Here is a 19,674-nt window from a genome sequence, read left to right as displayed (position 1 = left end):
GAAACGTCCCCACTTGGCAACCTGACATACCAAAACCCATTCTTTGAACGGCATTGGAAAGTTGTTTGATCTCTTTTCGGTCGGTGCTGTGGTTAGAGTGACTCACACTAGACAAAGAGCAAATAAAAAAACTGATGATATGAATGAACGACGGTGGAATCGCGTGCGAGACCTGGCTCGACCTTTGTTTGTGCTTCAATCGCAGTGATTGTGTTGATTGAAAGCTACGGTGTTGACATACTGGTCCGTAACGCCACTTGCTCGAGTGAATCTATATGTATTCATAATCTCTGCTACCACGAAGTGACTCAACAGTGCATGATATGATAAGTAGCTATCGCAAAGCTGCACTGTCGAGCATTGCAATCGACCAGGAGCTGAAAAAATGGAAGTCAACGGAGACGTTTACCTGAATGTGACCACGCTCTTGGTGGCTGTAGGAACCCTGATTGCCTACGCACTTTACAGAAGCGCCAAGCGGCCCGCAGGCTTCCCGCCCGGGCCAACCGCACTACCGCTTGTTGGAAATATTCCTCGTAAGTTCCTCTAAGATGTATTGTAGGCCAACTAATTGTACTTAGGCCTACATCACTACCGCCTATGCCATCTGCCACGGCTAACGACCTCGGATGTTCAACCGTTTAATTAACAAAGATCATAACAGACAGAATGAATTCCATATCCGGACATCACTAAACGAGCACCCTGTTCACCCCCTGATGACACTGGTCAAAAAATTCCAAGTGTTTCTAAGTAGATGCTTCAATATTTTCCCTGCTAAATTTGACTTTCTAGGTCATGTTTTCGCTTTCTCATGGTTGATATGACTATAAACAAACTTTAGTGAAAGTATCGGGAATCCTTACCCTTGGCAAATTGGGTAAGGTCATTTTGAGATGATCTTGAAAAAAAAAGAGATTCTCAATAAATTGCACTCCTTCCAAACAAAGGCTTACGGAGTGATGATTGCCAGAGCACATGTATTATGTGCGTGCATACGTGTATGTATACTTTATAAATCAATACAAATCATATTAATATTGTTAATCACGTTTCCAATCCGATTCTCATTTGTCCCTTCTCGATTTCCAGAGTTTTACTTTGCAAAAACTACTCAACAAGGAGTCTTCAACGAGCTCTGGCAGAAATACGGAGCAGTCTATTCCTTGAAGTTTGCCAGCGGGGACGTTGTTGTGCTGAACACCATTGATGTGGTCAAAGAGGCACTGGTTAAGAAAGCTGTGGTGTTTGCTGGACGTCCTGAAACCTACTCACGTTAGTCAAGTAGTTCATTTTTAATGAATACACCAGATTGTCTAGATTTTTAACACGCCAAATTACACTCTCCTGGATGAAAATAAAAACAATTTATGAGCGGAATTCCTCAAAATTGAATATAATGCCAGGATCTCTTATTATTTTATGAGGGCATAGGTCTGAAAATGTGGAAGGAGTCCTGAACGATGGTAGTAAGGTATAGGTAGGGCTAAAATTCATGTTGTAGAGTTGAGGAAAGACACTAACGGTGTCAAGCACTCAAACATCGATTTTTGTTTTTGCAAAATTGAAGTTGAAATTCAAGTTTGCCTGATTTTTTTAATGAAATGTTCATTTCCCATGTTTTTTTCATCCTGGCGCCATTCCATCATGTGCTTTATTTATCTGATTCTAGTTGGATTGTTCACTGACGGTTTCAAGGACATTGCCTTCTCGACCTACGGCCCCCAGTGGCGTTACCAACGCAAACTTGGCCACACTGCGATCAGGTAAACAAAGACGTTTTGGGGATCAATGACTTTCAGCCGATGGCTCTGTTACTTTCACTCGATGGACTGAAAGACTTTAAACAAGTTTGCAAGTGTTATTCACAGTTCTTTTTTCAAGATGATGTGGAGATAATGCTATACTTTTTTGCAAAAAAGTACACAGCTACAAATAATCACTGAAGGGCAAATAAAGCAGAGGTACATGTATACGAAAATTATGGCATCGATTAGAAGAATCATTGCATCTCGTAACAAAAGGCTTTTAGAAAGGTGTGTGTGTTCAGTATTATTCTGTTGGCGTGGTATGATGCTGCTCCATAATAGGGAACACACGTCGTAATTAATCCCATAGGTTGTTGCTTGCATTCTATAAAATAGAATTTGTCAAATAGCATCACGGCAGAATTTGTTCTGATCGCCCACTTAACGGAAAAAAGGATAGGCACGTGTCATTTTTACAACTTTATTAACTTCCACACGTATCTTTGGCTCTGAAAAACCTGGGCACATTTTCTTAATGGCAGGCAATTTGCACAGAAGGAGCGTTTGGAGCAACTTGTCTCCACCGTCACCCCAGGAATTGCCAAGGTTCTGGACGAAATGGGAGACAAGCCATTCGCTCCCAAATGGACGATCGGCCAGATAGTGTTCAACATTTTGGGCACCATGTGCTTTGCCAAGACGTGAGTACAATGACTGTATATGTCTGGTAGCGTTAGTACCGTACAAACAGCAGCAGCATGAAGAAAAATGTACACATGCAATGTCATCACTGTGACTGATGCGGCAACAAATCCTCATTTTTGTCTTTTGTATAGTACTCTGTACAGTGGCTCAGATACCAATAAATCACGCGTGAGCAGTTTTCAGATCCCCGTGGCCTATAGGCCATTTTGGACACTTAACATAAAGATGTATGTATCTTGATAGAAAATTTCCCTAACAACCTGTAAAAACAATCAGCAAAGTTCGTCAACCAGCTTTCAAATATTAACTGAAATACCACTGAATGCACAAAAGCTTTTTGTATGGCCAAAGTCAGATAGTACCACATGACCACAACACTCAGTGCTCAAACAAAGATTGTACAGTCAAAATCAATAACCAATCTTAACCCTCTGCGATGGCAAACATGGTCACCTGATCTTCTTAAGCTTGTGTTTGCACAACACATGGTTTTGTTAGGACACGGGCAAGTCTGCGGTTCGGAACATGGAATGATACCTGTCTGTTCTTGGTATGACATGAGATATTACGATAACAAGTTTTCATTCTGCGTGAGGACTCATTCTTGATCTTCCTGTCTGCTCAGGATTTCAAAGCGCAGCCTCGTGTACTTGAAAGAGGCATGTGCAAATGTACATGTAAGGGAGCCGGTTCTGATAGAAAGCACAGTGACCTATTATTAGTACATACCCGATACATGTACGACTGGTGCTTAGCTCCCTCTAAGGCTTGAGCAAGAGATCGTGTTAAGGTAGCAGTACAACCTGTAAATTTTCACCGTGCCCAAATTTATCGTGCATGCACTTTTCCTTATCAACTCAGGTTCGCTGCTTACACCTGCACTTTCACCTTTTAGTACACGTATTTTCAGAGTAACTGTGCCAGCGCTTGTCATTCGCAGTGGAAAAGCAAGTATGGGAGTGATCTACATTACTTGAAAACCAAACAGGAAATTGTCTCATTATTAATCAAATTTGACCGATGATTTTGACCACACACTGGGATCGGCATTTAAATTTTATTTGGTCACTTTCTTGGAACGTTTTGTCTTGGATACAAGAACAGTTTGCTACTGTGTCAAAAACTGCAATAATTAAGGCTCAACGTGTCAGACTTAAGCGTTTTTTCTAAAGCATCGATATTCTGAACATGGCATTTATCAGGTACAAATTCAACGATCCCGATTTACTGAATTGGATTGACATCAACACTGAAATCAACAATGCTTTTGGAAGCGGTCTGCCTGGGGATTTCATGACCATTTTCCAGTACATCCCAACTCCTGCCGATACCAAGTTAAAGCGTCTGCTGAAGCCCTTCAAGCAAATGTTCCAAGAGGAGTTTGAGAGACACCGTGATACTTTTGATCCAGGTAATCTCACTCCTTATCAAACACCACAGATTCGCAATATTCCTGTAAATGAATTTACTGTTGTTTCCTTTAAATAATCTAATGACTGCATTAGGATTTTGCAAACGACAAAAGCTTTCTAAAACTCCTAGCCACCTGTTAAATCCTCTTTTTCATCAAATAAAGTGGCTTTCCCGGCTTTGGGTTCGTCCATTTTTTTTCCTCAAATGAAAGTGGTTTCAGCCACTGCGTTTTGCTTGACAGATACATACACGTAACTGTAGCAATCGGCAGCACATCAAGATTTGCGTTCCATGGTTGTTACACAGACTGCTTTAGGTAATGTGTACGTAGAGCGTGTCCTAAACGGGCATCCAGAGCTGTCTCCGCCACTCCACGTATTTCCATTGGAGTATAGAAATAGACCGAGCTCTAGACAACAGATTCAGGTGCACCGTATTGTCTTAATGAGGCCAGACCTTTATACCACGTGCAGATTAGAATTACTGTTAATGCATCGGCATACCAGCGTCCATGTTGCCATAAGAGTAGAGTTGGATGTAAATTCTAAGATTGCACGCATATGTCAACGAACACAGAAGAAGTTCTTTGTATGTGCTGTTTGCCCTTTACATTTGAAGCACCATTGTGTGGATGTCGTGTAAAGACATTATGCTAACACATTTTCGTGTCCAACCGTAGAGAATATTCGTGACTTCTTTGACTCGTTGCTGCTGACCCAGAAGGAGAACATTGAAGCAGGGGAGGAAGGAGCTGATCGTCTGACAGACACGCACCTCATCCAAACGGTCATGGACATTTTTGGAGGTATACCCGCGTGAACCCTGAAACTTCAGGTTTCCTCAGACCCTCTCTTCTCCCAACCGATCTCTTCTTCAACAGTCTTTTGAAACTTGGCCTGATTGTAAGAGTATCCATTATAAGCAGAAGTGTGAGATTAAAATTCAACTCAGTGTAGGGTATCGTTGTTCTGGCTTTTCAGGGTTCACTCTCTAACACATTGGATAATTCAATGAGCACAAGTCAGTCGGAAGGTCTTCAGCTTACCTGTCCTCTGTCAAAGTAGACATTTTATGAGAATAATGTGGTCAACTCCCATAAAACTAATTTAATAACCACGAAACATGAATAAATGCATTGGGACGTATCAGAGAAAATGTCAGAGAATCTTTTTTTTCCGTCTCACAGCGGGAACAGAAACCACCATTCTCACCCTCCACTGGAGCGTGCTCCTCATGGCCGAGTATCCTGAAATCCAGAAAAAGGTTGCCATGGAAATTGATGAGATCATAGGTCATGACAGGATGCCCTCATTGACTGACAGGGGCTCTTTGCCGTTCACTGAAGCCACCCTTCTGGAGATATTTCGGTATGGTACCGTGGCACCACTTGGTCTTCCGCATTCTGTGATGGAAGACACAACACTGGGTATGTACTGCCTATCTAGTTTATCCATTAAGAGCCAAAATAAATGAAGATCTGGGCCGTACTACTGAAAACAAATTGACATCATAGTGAATTTCTATTAGGGTCATGGTCGTGTAGTCGGTATCAAATAAATATTACAGTGACAATTCAGAAATGTTTAAATAATAAAGGCACTTTTTATCTCAAGGATCTTATATGGTGTTCTAAAAAATGCACGTTTCGTCGAGCTGTTGCGTCAGGTTGTCGTGCCATCACGTCATGCCTTGGCCTGTTTCCTCAATACTATTGAACAACCATTGCAGCGTGTCGCGTCGTGCCGTCGCCCTTTGCGACCTGTTGCAATGTCTTAATCAGCATTGAGAAAACAGGCGACGGCACGACGTCATGGACGACGCCACGACGCGATGCACATCGTCATCTTCAGAACGCATACAAGGATGCAATTATGACAAAACAGAACCGTATTTCAGTACCGTAAATGAAGACACAGGGTAGGCCTATTGGGGAAAAGGGGATGCACAACATTCTGCCTCCCAAAGCCCCCAAAGACAAAAAAGTACATGTAGGCAGCAGAAACATTATCAGGCCGAATCACTGGAAAATCCACATCCTTCTCAGGTCGTTAAGAAAATTAAATATCCCTCTTTCTTTGGTTCCCGTTCATGTCAGTGTTCGACACAAATGTGGCAAGAAACTCCAATAAAAAGTGGGATATTTAGACAATGCCATAACAATGTCAAGAGCGGCAATAAGCTACTGCTAAACTCACGCGTGGCCCGTTTGAGTCAAGTATATGACAATTAAAGCAGGCTTCCATGAACCTGCTGAAGTCTTTCTCATCCAGGTGGATACAAACTCCCGAAGGATACCACTGTGATGATCAACCACATGGCCCTTCATTTCAACCCTGCTAAATGGGAGGAACCGGAAAAGTTCAAACCAGGTAACGCCGGAATTGACCCTTTAAGGGGCGGAATCCGCCCCATTTTCCCGATATCGCCGAAGTGTATTTTTTCACGAGCGGGGCCTTGGGTATTTTTTCAGTAGCTCTTTGCAGTCATTTTGACATAATATATAATCTTATAGTTCTTGCTTAGCGCCCATTTGTCCGAGACAGGTCAGCCATGCCTTTCCACCGCTGAGCTCAATGCACGAAGGATAATAGCCTTGAACTTCAAATGAACGCATACTGTTGCGAGACTGGTGGCTGGCCATGGCTTCTTCTCTTGACCTCATAAGTCAGCTCTCCACTCTACTCCTCATCTCTCCCAAGTACAGCCAGAGCATCCTGATCAAAACGTCGAGTTCACATGCACTCGCCGGTTCTTCTCAGAACCACTACTCTTATAGAATTGATAGATTCCACACGTGTACCCGCAACCCTTCTCTCTGTCTAGCCTCCACAATACAAAGTTTTAAATGTTACCAAACCTATTACGTTTTGAAAACTAGGTTTGACTTGTCCAACTCATTTTTCCATAAAAATACGCTGTCTCGTTTCAATATTTAGAACGTTTCCTAAACGACAATGGTCAGCTCCCTGCCAAGCTTCCAGAGAGCCTTCTGCCTTTTAGCACTGGACGCCGTGTCTGCCTCGGCGAGGACTTCGCTAAGAAGGAAGTCTTTCTGCTCTTCACCTGGCTTTTCAGCCGGTATACCTTCTACAAAGTACCAGGCAAAGAGAAGGAAACTGTGCTGAAGTTGAATGAAGAACTGGGTTTTGCTCACCAGCCCCTCGATGACATCGAGGTCTGCGTTAAAACACGACTGTAATTCAAATGGCTTTCAGAAAAGTTGTTCGGAACAGTTGCGCACTTTGTCAAAGATGGCTTTAACAATCTTTAGTACAGCTCTTTTATAATACATGCAACAGCAATAATTGACCACCCCCAGTATCAGTTGTGTATCATGGAAGGTAGCACATAATATCTCTCGTAAAGGAGTCTTTAGAAATTCATTTGGAAGTGTGCCCGATCAGAAGTGTTCCGAGTCTGGATTTAGATTTCAACCCCTTTCGTAGGGAAGTACCAAATTACTGCGGCGTTGATTCTCATATATACCTTGAATCACATTGACAGGTAGTTCCACATCATGCTGCCAACTTAGAGCCCTCTTAAAATAGCTTGGAGTGAGACGTAGCATGTACCCAATAAAGTTGTGAAGGTCATACTTAAATACCTTTTATGAGACATTCACGCTGGTAGTTAGTCAATGTATTTACAAAATTATTACTGACATATTTGTCGAAATGGTTACACTGGTGAACTGGTAAATATGTATCTATTGACAGTTTCAAAATTCTTTACTAGTGCTTACCTTTAGCTATGCATCATTTTAAAGATACTGGACCAAAGAAATTTGGTGCACCAGCATATCTCAATGAAAGAGGGCAAGCTATGTACACCTTGGCAAGCACCCGCTAAGTTTTTCATTGCAAACTTGCTGTGAACCGAGTATCAGCCAATTCAAAAACCTGACTCAGAAAAAATAAATTTGCGTCAAACGTTGCCTAAATTTTTAATGAAGTGGAATTTTTAATGATGTATAGCAGAAACTTCAACTCCTTATGGTGATCTTCAGGCTTCGACATCACATGCATACACAGTCATTTCATCCGTCATCCAGTGTGTCATAAATACATGTTGATCTCTCGCTGTTGAAATTCATGATTCTTCAGCCTTCTTTGCTTTCCGTAGGTGTAGAGTTTGAACAGGCGGACATGGTAGTTTTTTAGAAAGACAGTAACCCTAGCTGGTTGCGTCTGATTTGAAATTAATTCGTTCCTCAATTCCACAAACGTAATTCTCTAAGGACATTACCTACTCTGTAGTATAACAAATTGAATCTGTATTGAAGTAAATACCTTGAAACAAAGCAGGAGTTTTTTCAAAACGTAAACTTTACAAATCAGGGGCAGATGTAGCTTTCAGGAAATGGGGGTTGGTGGGTGTACTGAAGGGATGGCCTGCTGAGGGGGTCCAAAAGCATCAACCACCGTTCCCTGATGAAAAAGAAAACTGAAATATATATGGACAGATGGACGGCGCAACCCTAGTCCAAGACTTTCTTTTAATACTCATTTTCCGTCATTTCACTGGCAGTTCCATTTAGTCCGCGGCTGAACGGGGGGGGGGTTGCAACACCCCTCTAGATCTGCCTCTGCAAATTAAACATGTAGTGTGCCCCCAAAAATCCTGCTACATATATCAATCAAAGTTTGATAGAATTCAAAAAGAGTCTGACATTGACTAATACTAATAATAGCTTCGTATTATGTTGAGATTATAGAAATATATTGCAAAGAAACTAATGATTGCGCGCAAAGATTCTGCATTAAGTAAGCTTAGCAGATCCGTTTATGTGTTAATCAATCTATGCAGCTATAAAACTTGCACTGTTAAAGTGTTATATGTGTATATGCAGTGATGCACCAGCTATGATGCAATAAAAGTTGAAAAAATACATTATGGAGACCAATAACAACTATCAATCTTGATAGCGGCTTTGACAGGCTGGCTAGATCCTCCAATTCAATCCAACTTTTTCAAACACTCTAAAAATGTTTAAATTTGGGCTAAAATAGAGAATAAATGCGCTACTTGACTTTCCAAAACTATGATTGAAACAGTATGTAAGCTCGTGGAGACCTTTTTGAAATGGGCACTGGGTAGCGTGATTGGTACCAATTTATACCGTAAGGTGTGATACAAACCACTGGCAAAGATCAGATCGTGGACTACTATATAAAACCTAATGTGGGAGACTGCATCAGTTCACAGGACAGAAAGCCAGTCCATTTCTAAACCCAAATTATATTTTGTAAGCCACGTAACCAGTCTAGGTATCATTTCGTTTACCGCCAAAAATATACTTTCGCAACTCATCACTACCTACAGAAATGTAAACATTATATTCATGCCCAACAGAAATGGGGCACCAATTGTAATTCTTTACAGGCAGTACCTTGCAGAAAATAATATTGCTTAAGGAAATTTAGATAAAGATCTCTCTAAGTTTACTTGGGGTGTGTTTATAATTTGAGTATTTTAAGCGGCGTAGGAATAGTGAGCAGACACACAGATGGACGGAGACGCGCGGATTTTGGTGCAAGTCTGCCGTTTCCAATCTTGGTCACGAGTTCGCCATGAGCTTTCTTCATGGCAATATGCCGAGTTAAAAATGGGTAATTTCCTCCGGAGCTTGTGGTGAGTAAATCCTTCATGTGGTTTCTTGTGCCAATGAGGTTCCCTACAGAATGCGTTTAATAATTTTTCTGTTAGTTTGGTATGCATAAATTTTAGGATTTGTACGTACCTGCGTGCTCAAACCACATTTGCTCCGTTGCATAATAATTTTTCTGTTAGTTTGGTATGCATAAATTTTAGGATTTGTACCTCCGTGCTCAAACCACATTTGCTCTGTTGTCCACAAACTGCATACATGCACATGTGTTACATGTAAGTGTTGAGTTGAGCTGTGACTGTGCTTTTATTCGTTGTGTCCTTACTTATTTCGCACGTCAATTTTCACTATCTTTTGTTTGTGGTTATATATTATTTATAAATAACGTAGTAACACACCCAGGGATACTTTTGGAGGGCCAGGACATCAGAAATGTAGACGAAATGGTCAGGTGCATGCTGTAACGTGATTGGTGTTGCAGACATCTTTTCTTCGATGTTGTAAAGCACACGCTGTCCCACAGCGGCGTACCACTACACTAACATTAGAAAATTTAGCGGGAATAAAAGTTTCTTTACTGCGGCTCTGACAGGCGCATGTATTCACCCCACGATTAGCATTTTTATTATTCAAATAACGCTCCCATCTGACACATCAAAAAAATGACAAAAATTATACTTTTAGCGGCACATATTGTGATGCAAGCATTTTATAATCATCGGCAGGCGAATCAAATTTTACTGCTTGACTGGTGTTGCTGACGTGAACTGCTGAGGCTTAGAATAGAGTCATTCTGCCGACCGGCAAAGAAGAAGAAACAAACACACAAAACCAATATCCATTCTTATCTTTCTGCTCTGCTATTTTTTCTTGGTCAGGTTGATACAAGCTTCCTAAAGTAACAGTTGTGTTGATGGACCACCTTGCTTTACACTTCAGCCCCAGTGAATGGGAAGATCCCGACAAATTCAAACCACGGGTAACACGGAACTTGTCTTTGTGGTGTCAGTTTCCCAAATTAACACTCTATTAATTCATCATGCAGTAATGTCTGGTCTCAGAATCAAACTGCCACAACAAGTTGCTGTTATTTGAACGAATTAATTTTTTGATAATTGCCTTCTTCTTTCATTTTTTTAGAACGATTCCTGAACGACAACAGTCAGCTCCCTGCAAGGCTTCCAGAGAGCCTCCGTCCTCACCTGACAACCTGACATACCAAACACCATTTTTTGAACGGCATTGGTAAGTTGTTTGATCTCCTTTCGGTCGATGCTGTAGTTAGCGTGACTCACACTACACGAGAAGCAAATAAAAATCGGATGATAAGAAGGAACGACGGTTGTCGCAGTGATTGCGTTGATTGAAGGCTACGTATACGGTGTTGACAGTCTGGTCCGTAACGCGACATGTTCGAGTGAATCTATTCATATTCATAATCTCTGCTACCTCGAGCTGACTCAACAGTGCTTGATATAAGTAGCTATCACGTAGCTGCACTGTCGAGCATCGCATCAGGAGCTGAAAAATGGAAGTCAACGGAGACGTTTACCTGAATGTGACGACGCTCTTGGTGGCTGTAGGAACCTTGGTTGCCTACGCACTGTACAAAAGCACCAAGCGGCCTGCAGGCTTCCCGCCTGGGCCACCCGCACTACCGTTTGTCGGAAACATTCCTCGTAAGTTCCAATTAGATGTGCGTCATTATTGTAGGCCAACTAAATGCACTTAGGCCTACATCACTACCAACACGTATGCCATCTGGCACGGCTAACGACCTCGGTGTTCAACCGTTATCAAAGATTATAACAAACGAAAGAACGAGGTCCATACCCGGACATCACTAGACACCCTGTTGACAAGCCTGATGACTTTGGGCGGAGAAATTCCAAGTGCTTCTAAGTTAATGCTTCAATATTTTCCCTGCTAAATTTTACTTTCTAGGTCATGCTGTTACTTTCTCATGGTTGATATGAATATAAACAAACTTTAGTGACCGTATCTGGAATTCTTACCGTTGGTACGTGGATTGGGTAAGGTCATCTTGAGGTGATCTTGAAAAAAGTGCACTCCTTCCAAACAAAGTCTGGCGAAGTGATGATTGTTTAGGTACTACCTGAATGCGTACGTGTATGTATACTTTATAAATAATACAAATCATATTAATCATGTTAATCATATTTCCAATCTGATTCTCATTTGTCCCTTTTCGATTTCCAGAGTTTTACTTCGCAAACACCACTCAACAAGGAGTCTTTAACGAGCTCTGGCAGAAATACGGAGCAGTCTATTCCTTGAAGTTTGCCAGCGGGGACGTTGTCGTGTTGAACACCATTGATGTGGTCAAAGAGGCTTTGGTCAAGAAAGCTGTTGTGTTTGCTGGACGTCCTGAAACCTACTCACGTTAGTCAAGTGGTACCGTGGGGCGAATCGATGGAACCAGTTCATTTTTAGTTAATCTACCAGATTGTCAAGACTTAAAATGCCAAATTACATTCTCCTGGATGAAAATACACCAATTTGAGCAGAATGTTTAAAAGTTGTACGTGATTCGAGGATCACTCACTATTTTCCATGGTGATCGGCCTGAAACGATGGTAGTATGGTAGGCCTAAAATATCGTGTTGTAGAGTTCAGGAAACTGAGTATGTTTCATTCAACACTGAACGTGTTAACAAGTCAAGCACTCCAGCTTTGAGTTTGTTTTCGAAACATCGAAATTACTAATTAAATTTACCAGAGATTTTTACGAAATTTTCAGTCCTCACGTTTCCTGCTCCATTCTGTGCTTTGCTTCTGTTTGTAGTTGGATTGTTCACCGACGGTTTCAAGGACATTGTTTTCTCGACCTATGGCCCCCAGTGGCGTTACCAACGCAAACTTGGCCACACTGCCATCAGGTAAACAACAAGGTGTGGGAATCAAGGACTTTCGATCCGTGGCTCTAATTGTTACATTCACACACTGGAGGAAAGACTTTAAACAATTATGTAGGTAAAGTTGATGTGAATATAATGCTACCCTTTAGCAGAATAGTTCACAGCTGTAAAAAAAAAATGACTGAAGGGCAAATAAAGTACTGGTGGATGATAATGAAAATTGTGGCACTGATTGAAAGAATCACCACAACTCGTTACAAAAGCCGACATGAAAGGTTTGCGTGAAATGTTATTCAGGTGGCATGGTAAAAATTGAATAGGTTGTTGTTTCCGTTTTTATCAAACAGAATTTGTCGAAAGCATTACGGTAGAATTTGTTCTAATCGCCCAGTTTACAAGAAAAGGAAAGAGAAGTATAGTTTTTACATATTAACGTCCACACGTATCTTTACCTCTGAAACATCTAATGGCAGGCACTTTGCACAGAAGGAGCGTTTGGAGCAACTTGTTTCAGCCGTCACCCCAGGAATTGCCAAGATTCTGGATGAAATGGGAGACAAGCCATTCGCTCCCAAATGGACGATCGGCCAGATAGTGTACAACATCTTGGGCACCCTGTGCTTTGCTAAGACGTGAGTATAATGATTTCTCTATGTAGCATTTCTACTGTACAACAGCAGCAGCTTGAACACAAATCGTCATCACAGTCTCATTACATTGCAGTGATGCGGCATTAAATGCAACCATCAACATATTCTTATTTTACATGGTCAAGTAACCAACAACTTTTTGGACACCTGTGGCCTGTAGGCCATTTTGGACAACTAACATGTATGCATTTGATATTAAGTATCCCTAGCAACTTTTTAAAAAAAATCAGCAAAGGTAGTCACCAAAATTTCAAACACTAGCTGAAATACCACTGAATGCACAAAAACTTTTTGCATGGCCAACATAGTGCCACATGACCACAACGCTCGAACAAAGATAGGCCTAGTACAATCAAAATCAATAACCCTCTTCAATCTTTACCCCCTACAAAAGCAAACATGCTCACCCGATCCTCTTTGCTCTGTTAACAAAAAGCTACCAACACGGTGTTTGCCCAACACATGACGTTGTTAGTACACGAGCAAGTCTGTTTAGAACATCGAATGATACACCTGACTGTTATTCGTCGTTTAACACGAGATCATTGAGATGACAGTTTTTCATTCTGTGTTGAGACTCATTCCATCTTCCTGTCCGCTCGAGATTCCAAAGTACGTCTCATGTACTTGAAAGAGGCATGTGCATTTGTACTTGCGAGGGGGCCTGTTCTGATAAAGCACAGTGACCTATTGTACGTATCTGGTACGTGTACATGATAGGTGACCCCATTTATCAGAGCAATTAAGCTCCAAAAAGGAACTTCACTTGCGCAATAGGTGTTAGGGCAGCAGTAACACCTGTAAATTTCCACCCTTATGTAGCATGCATGCACCTTTGCTCATCAGCTCAGGTTCACTGCCTACACCCACCTTCACCCTTACAGTGATTATTACTGATAGGTTGAAACTCTTGTTCCAAAAACTAGAGGTTTCAGAAATGAAACATGAGAACAGTGTATACGTATATTCACAGCTGTGTCAGTGATGTTCATTTTGCAGTAGAATAACAAGTATGGGTGGTCAACAATAATTGGAAGCCAGTCAAGGAAACTATTCAATTATTAATTATATTTGGCTGTTGATTTAGACCACGCACTAGGATATCGTTAATAAATTTTATTTAGTCACTTTGTTAGAACATTACGTCTTGGGATACAAGAATAGTTTGCTACAGTGTCAAAAAATGCAGTAATTAAGGCTCCTTGTGCACATGTGTCAGACTTATGAGTTTTTTCCAAAGCATCCATATTCTCGACCTGTTGTTTGTCAGGTACAAATTTAACGATCCCGATTTGCTGAATTGGATTGATGTCAACACTGAACTCAACAAAGCATTTGGAAATGGTCTGCCAGGGGATTTCATAACCATTTTCCAGTACATCCCAACTCCTGCCGATACCAAGTTAAAGCGTCTGCTGAAGCCCTTCAGGCAAATGTTCCAAGAGGAGTTCCAGAGACACCGTGACACCTTTGACCCGGGTAATATCACATCAGATCAAAATTCAACAAACTGATACTTGTTTTACTGTTGTTTCCTATAAATAATCAAACGACTGAGTGGGGTTTTGCAAACGCTACATAAGCTTCCTAAAACTCCTGTCAAAACCTCTTTTTCATCAAAGAAAGTGGCTTTCCGGGCTTTGGGATCGTCCAGTGTTTTTCCTAAAGTGGAAGTGGATTCAGCTAGCATGCTTTCCTTGACAGCTACATACACATAACTGTAGCAATTGACAGTGCATCAACATTTGCGTGCCCTAGTTTCCGTGGGTGTTGCATCATGGAGGAATTATTCCTCCATGGTTGCACAGAATGCTTCGGGTAACGTGTCCGAAATTTGGGCTTCAAGATCTACGGCTGGGTCTATTGTCTCCGCGTCTCTGCATGTTTTCAATGGAGTTTAGACCTAGGCCAAGCTCTAGCCAACAGATTCGGATGTGCTGTATTATTAACGTGGCCAGACCCATATACCACGTGCAGATTGGAATCAGTGTTATGCACAGACAGGCTAGCGTCTATGTTGCCAGAAGAGTAGAGTTGGATGTTAATTAATGCTTTCAGGTTACACGCATGCGTCAAAGAATTCGGAAGTTGTTTGTGTGCTGTTTTTGGCCAGCATCATTTTGTGGATGTCCTGTGTGTAACGACATATGTCAACACAATTTTGTGTCCATCCGTAGAGAATATCCGTGACTTCTTTGACTCGTTGTTGCTGACCCAGAAGGAGAACATTGAAGCTGGAGAGGAAGGAGCTGATCGTCTGACAGATACGCACCTCATCCAAACTGTCATGGACATTTTTGGAGGTATACTCAAGAGAACTCAGCAAATTCAGGTTTCCTAAGATCTTCTCTTCTCCCAGCCGATACCATCTTCAACAGTCTTTTGAAACTTGGCTCGAGTTTAAGAGCATCCATTATGAGCAGAAGTGTGAGAATGAAATTCAACTCAGTGTAGGGTATCGTTATTATTGCTTTTCATGGTTCACTCTCTAACACGTCAGCTAATTCATCAGTGGGAAGGTCTTCGGCTTACCTGTCCACTGTCAAAGTGAATATGTTATGAGAATAGTGTGGTCGACTCCTATAAAACTAATGTTTAATACCCACGAAACATGAATAAATGCATTGTGACGTATCAGAGAAAATGTCAGAGAATCTTTTTTTCCGTCTCACAGCGGGAACAGAAACCACCATTCTCACCCTCCACTGGGGCGTACTCCTCATGGCCGAGTATCCTGAAATCCAGAAAAAGGTTGCCATGGAAATCGATGAGGTCATAGGTCATGACAGGATGCCCTCATTGACCGACAGGGGCTCTTTGCCGTTCACTGAAGCCACCCTTCTGGAGATATTCCGGTATGGTACCGTGGCACCACTTGGCGTTCCGCATTCTGTGATGGAAGACACAACACTGGGTATGTACTGCCTATCTAGTTTATCCATTAAGCGCCAAAATAAATGAAGATCTGGGCCGTACTACTGAAAACAAATTGACATCATAGTGAATTTCTATTATGGTCATGGTCGTGTAGTCGATATCAAATAGTTATTACTGTGACAATTCAGAAATGTTTAAATAATAAATGCACTTTGTATCTCAAGGTTCTTATATGGTGTTCTAAAAATGCACGTTTCGTCGAGCTGTTGCGTCAGGGTGTCGTGTCATCACGTCATGCCCTGGCCTGTTTCCTCAACGCTGTTGAACATCCATTGACACTGAGCAAATAGGCGACGGCACGACGTCACAGACGACGCCACGACGCGATGCACGTCGTCATCTTCAGAACACATACAAGGATGCAATTATGGCGAAAGAGAACCGAAGTTCAGTAAATAAAGGCACAGGGTAGGCCTATTGGGTCGAATGGGATGCTTTCCGACGTCCCCGAAGACAAAAAGTACATGTTGGCAGCAGAAACAAATCACTGCAAATTCCACACCCTTCTCAAGTCGTTAAGAACATTCCATATCCCTCTTTCTTTGTTCCTGGTCATGTCAGTGTTCAAAACAAATGTTGCAAGAAACTTAACATAACAATGTCAAGACCGTTTGCCAATAAGATATTTCTGGACTCAGCTGTGGCCAAATAGAGTCAAGTGTGTCACAATTAAAGCAGGCTTCCATGAACCTGCTGAAGTCTTTCTCGTCCAGGTGAATACAAACTCCCGAAGGATACCACTGTGATAATCAACCACCTCGCCCTTCACTTCAGTGCAACTGAGTGGGAGGAGCCGGAAAAGTTCAAACCAGGTAACATATAGGAATTGACCCTTAAAGAGCCAGGGGCGGAATCTACCCCAACATTTCGCCCAGTATCGTCAAAGTAGGTTTTTTCACGATCTGGGCCTTTGGGAATTCTTAAGTAGCTGTTTGCAGTCATTCTGACACCAATTTTGTAGCACCCATTTTTCCGAGACAGGTCAGCCAAAAATGTATACTTTCCCACCGCCGAGTTCAGTGCACGAAAGCTGATAGACTTGAACTTCGACTGAATGCATACGGATGCGAGACCGGTGGCTCGAGCATAAAATGGCTTAATTGGCTTGGGTTGCTAGTTATAATGGGGTGATAAGGGGTGGATACCGGATGTTGCCTGGGTTGATGGTTTGGGTGGGGTTGGGGTGGCATTTTCGCCTCTTTCACGCTTCACCAATTCCACACCACCAAGTCGAGCTCTCCATTTTACTTGGCATCTCTCCCAAGGACGACCAGAGCATCCTGGTCAAAACATCGAGTTCACATGCACTCACCTGCTCTCAGAACCACTACTCTTTTAGAATTGATAGATTCCACATGTGTACCCGCAACCTTTCTCTCGGTCTAGCCTCCACAGTACAAAGTTTTACGTTTTACCTAACCTATGTTCTGAAAACCAGAAACTCTAAATATGCTGTCTTGTTCCAATATTTAGAACGTTTCCTAAACGACAACGGTCAGCTCCCTGCCAGGCTTCCAGAGAGCCTCCTACCTTTCAGCACTGGGCGCCGTGTCTGCCTCGGCGAGGACTTCGCTAAGAAGGAAGTCTTTCTGCTCTTCACCTGGCTCTTCAGCCGGTATACCTTCTACAAAGTACCAGGCAAAGAGAAGGAAACTGTACTGAAGTTGAATGACGCACTTGGCTTTGCTCACCAGCCCCTCGATGATATCGAGGTCTGCGTTAAAACACGACTATAATTCAAATGGCTTTGAGAAAAATTGTTCGGAACAGTTGTGCACTTAGTCAAAGTTTTGGACCAAAGACGGCTTTAACAATCTTGAGTAGGGTTCTTTTATGATTACAACATCATTTGCTGATAAGGCTAACGTACGAATTCACCACCCCCACTATCAGTTGTGTATCATGGAAGGTGGCACATAACATCTCTCGTAAAGGAGTCTTTAGAAATTCACCTTCAAGTGTGTCCCAATCAGAAGTGTTCCGAGTCAGGATTTAGATTTCAACCCCTTTCGTAGGGAAGTATCAAATTACTGCGTTGTTGATTCTCCTATACCTTGCATCACATTGACAGGTAGTTCCACATTATCTACCAACTTAGAGCCTAAAATAGCTTGGAGTGAGCCGTAACCATGTACCCAATAAAGTTGTGAAGGTCATGCTGGAATACCCTTTATGACACATTCAAGCTGGGAGTTATAGTTAGATATTTTTGTCGAAATGGTTACACTGGTGAACTGGCAAATATGCATCTATTGGCAGTTTCAAAATTTTTTACTAGTGCGTAAACCTTTAGCTGTCATTCAAAGATTCAGGCCCCAAAAAACTTGATTCACTAGCATTATCTCAGCAGGAAAGGGTAAGCACCCGCAACGGTCCTTCATTGTAAACTTGCTGTTAACCGAGCTGTTTCAAGTATCAGCCAATTCAAAAATCTGAGTCAGAAATATTGAATTAGGGTCAAGAGTTGCCAAAATCTTTAATGAAGTGTAAGAATCAGCAACATGGTCAAGTTCCAATATTTTGGTAAAGTTGTTTTGAAAATACTGCTTAAAGTTCGAATCAAAATTTCTCTGATCCATTTACAGTACATTGGTGTAGCAAGCTTGTGTGATGTATGGCCTTGAGATATCCCCCACATTTGAAACAGAAACTTTGACTCACTCAGGGGATCTTCAAGCTTCGACATTACATGCGTAAACGGTCATTCCATCCGTCATCCCAGTGTGTGAAAAATAGATGCTGATCTCTCGATCGTTCTTGAAGTTCATGATTCTTCTTTTATTTTGCCTAATACCGTAGTATAGAATTTGAACAGGTTGACATGGTAGTTAGAAAAAGAGTAACCCTTTTTGGAAACTGCTTAATTTGTTCTATTCCACAAACGTAATGATCTAAAGACTTTTTATACCTGCTTTGTAGTACAACATAATAATAATTGCATCTGTATTGTGGTAAATACCTTCAAATAAAGCAGTAGCTTTTCAAAAGGTAAACATCACAGATTGGGGAGATCTAGCATTCAGAAAATGCCGGGGGGCGGTGGGGTTGATCAGCGTACTGAAGGGGTGCCCTAAACGGGGGTCCAAAAGAATCATACACCGTTCCTTATGTCCGAGGAGCTGTGATCACATCAGAACTGTACACAGAACATTGCGACGCTCAGGAATCAGTCATCCGGTCGGCATGATTTTTTTCCGAGTGGTCCGCTGTGACGTTGTCTTCAGGACATCAACCCTAACAGTCCCAAATCCTCCTATTTCAATATGATTTTACATACACCCTAGGGAGTTAGGGTTAAACATACATTCAAATCGCTATTTGAACAAGATGGCCAAATATAGAACTCGACCACGAGACCATTTCCGATTTGAAGGGGAAATTTCTCTTTTCTTTCCAAATGTTAGAAAACATTATCATCATTATTGAAATCCCCGATTCTCACTTGACCCATAAGCCGGGCGCATCATCGTTGGACAGTTTAATGACCATTTTGGAGGTGAATTCGGAGGATTTTGATTCAGGGTACGCCTAGGCTACTAAATGAATCAATGAAAGCAACAGCCTATGGAAGGCATACTTGGACCCTACTTGCCCGACCCTGTACTCTGAAAATGTTACAAAGGGCGATTTGTAGGGTCCAAGTTACTCGCATTAACATATTGCCATGAAGGAAGACGAAGACAGGTCTTTCTATATTCTCCATTTTGTTTCCACAACTGTTCCCTTTATCCTTA

The 19,674-nt window shown here is 41.8% G+C and overlaps 2 protein-coding genes across 2 annotated transcripts; both read left to right on the top strand.

The window, feature by feature from the left end:
- Nucleotides 1–85: 85 nt before the first annotated feature.
- LOC110975250 (steroid 17-alpha-hydroxylase/17,20 lyase-like) lies at nt 86–8,917 on the top strand. The gene is made up of 9 exons (XM_022227612.2): nt 86–536; nt 1,093–1,275; nt 1,673–1,766; nt 2,291–2,449; nt 3,656–3,864; nt 4,546–4,671; nt 5,053–5,292; nt 6,137–6,235; nt 6,803–8,917. The coding sequence occupies exons 1-9, from the start codon at nt 386–388 to the stop codon at nt 7,063–7,065; spliced, it is 1,524 nt and encodes a 507-aa protein (XP_022083304.2). The 5' UTR covers nt 86–385; the 3' UTR covers nt 7,066–8,917.
- A 1,826-nt stretch (nt 8,918–10,743) lies between these two features.
- Nucleotides 10,744–18,702, top strand: LOC110974916 (steroid 17-alpha-hydroxylase/17,20 lyase-like). The gene is made up of 9 exons (XM_022227176.2): nt 10,744–11,153; nt 11,695–11,877; nt 12,281–12,374; nt 12,827–12,985; nt 14,274–14,482; nt 15,181–15,306; nt 15,678–15,917; nt 16,654–16,752; nt 17,414–18,702. Exons 1-9 carry the CDS (start codon nt 11,003–11,005, stop codon nt 17,674–17,676), a joined length of 1,524 nt encoding a protein of 507 aa, XP_022082868.2. The 5' UTR covers nt 10,744–11,002; the 3' UTR covers nt 17,677–18,702.
- The last annotated feature ends 972 nt before the right edge of the window (nt 18,703–19,674 follow it).

The sequence above is a fragment of the Acanthaster planci genome, linkage group LG19 (genome assembly GCF_054643075.1).
Source record: "Acanthaster planci isolate LZ-2023a linkage group LG19, COTS_SCS, whole genome shotgun sequence".
NCBI lineage: Eukaryota > Metazoa > Echinodermata > Asteroidea > Valvatida > Acanthasteridae > Acanthaster > Acanthaster planci.
Note: the sequence above shows the minus strand (reverse complement) of the source record. Positions and strands in the feature narration are given on the sequence as shown.

What these genes read in the sequence shown, in the direction of transcription:
- LOC110975250 (XM_022227612.2), top strand. Translation starts at nt 386, where the DNA reads ATGGAAGTCAACGGAGACGTTTACCTGAATGTGACCACGCTCTTGGTG. An exon ending in CCGTGATACTTTTGATCCAG is followed by an intron (nt 3,865 to 4,545) that starts GTAATCTCACTC and finishes GTCCAACCGTAG; the next exon opens with AGAATATTCGTGACTTCTTT. An exon ending in GGTCATGGACATTTTTGGAG is followed by an intron (nt 4,672 to 5,052) that starts GTATACCCGCGT and finishes TCCGTCTCACAG; the next exon opens with CGGGAACAGAAACCACCATT.
- LOC110974916 (XM_022227176.2), top strand. Translation starts at nt 11,003, where the DNA reads ATGGAAGTCAACGGAGACGTTTACCTGAATGTGACGACGCTCTTGGTG. An exon ending in GTTTGTCGGAAACATTCCTC is followed by an intron (nt 11,154 to 11,694) that starts GTAAGTTCCAAT and finishes TTCGATTTCCAG; the next exon opens with AGTTTTACTTCGCAAACACC. An exon ending in TGTCATGGACATTTTTGGAG is followed by an intron (nt 15,307 to 15,677) that starts GTATACTCAAGA and finishes TCCGTCTCACAG; the next exon opens with CGGGAACAGAAACCACCATT.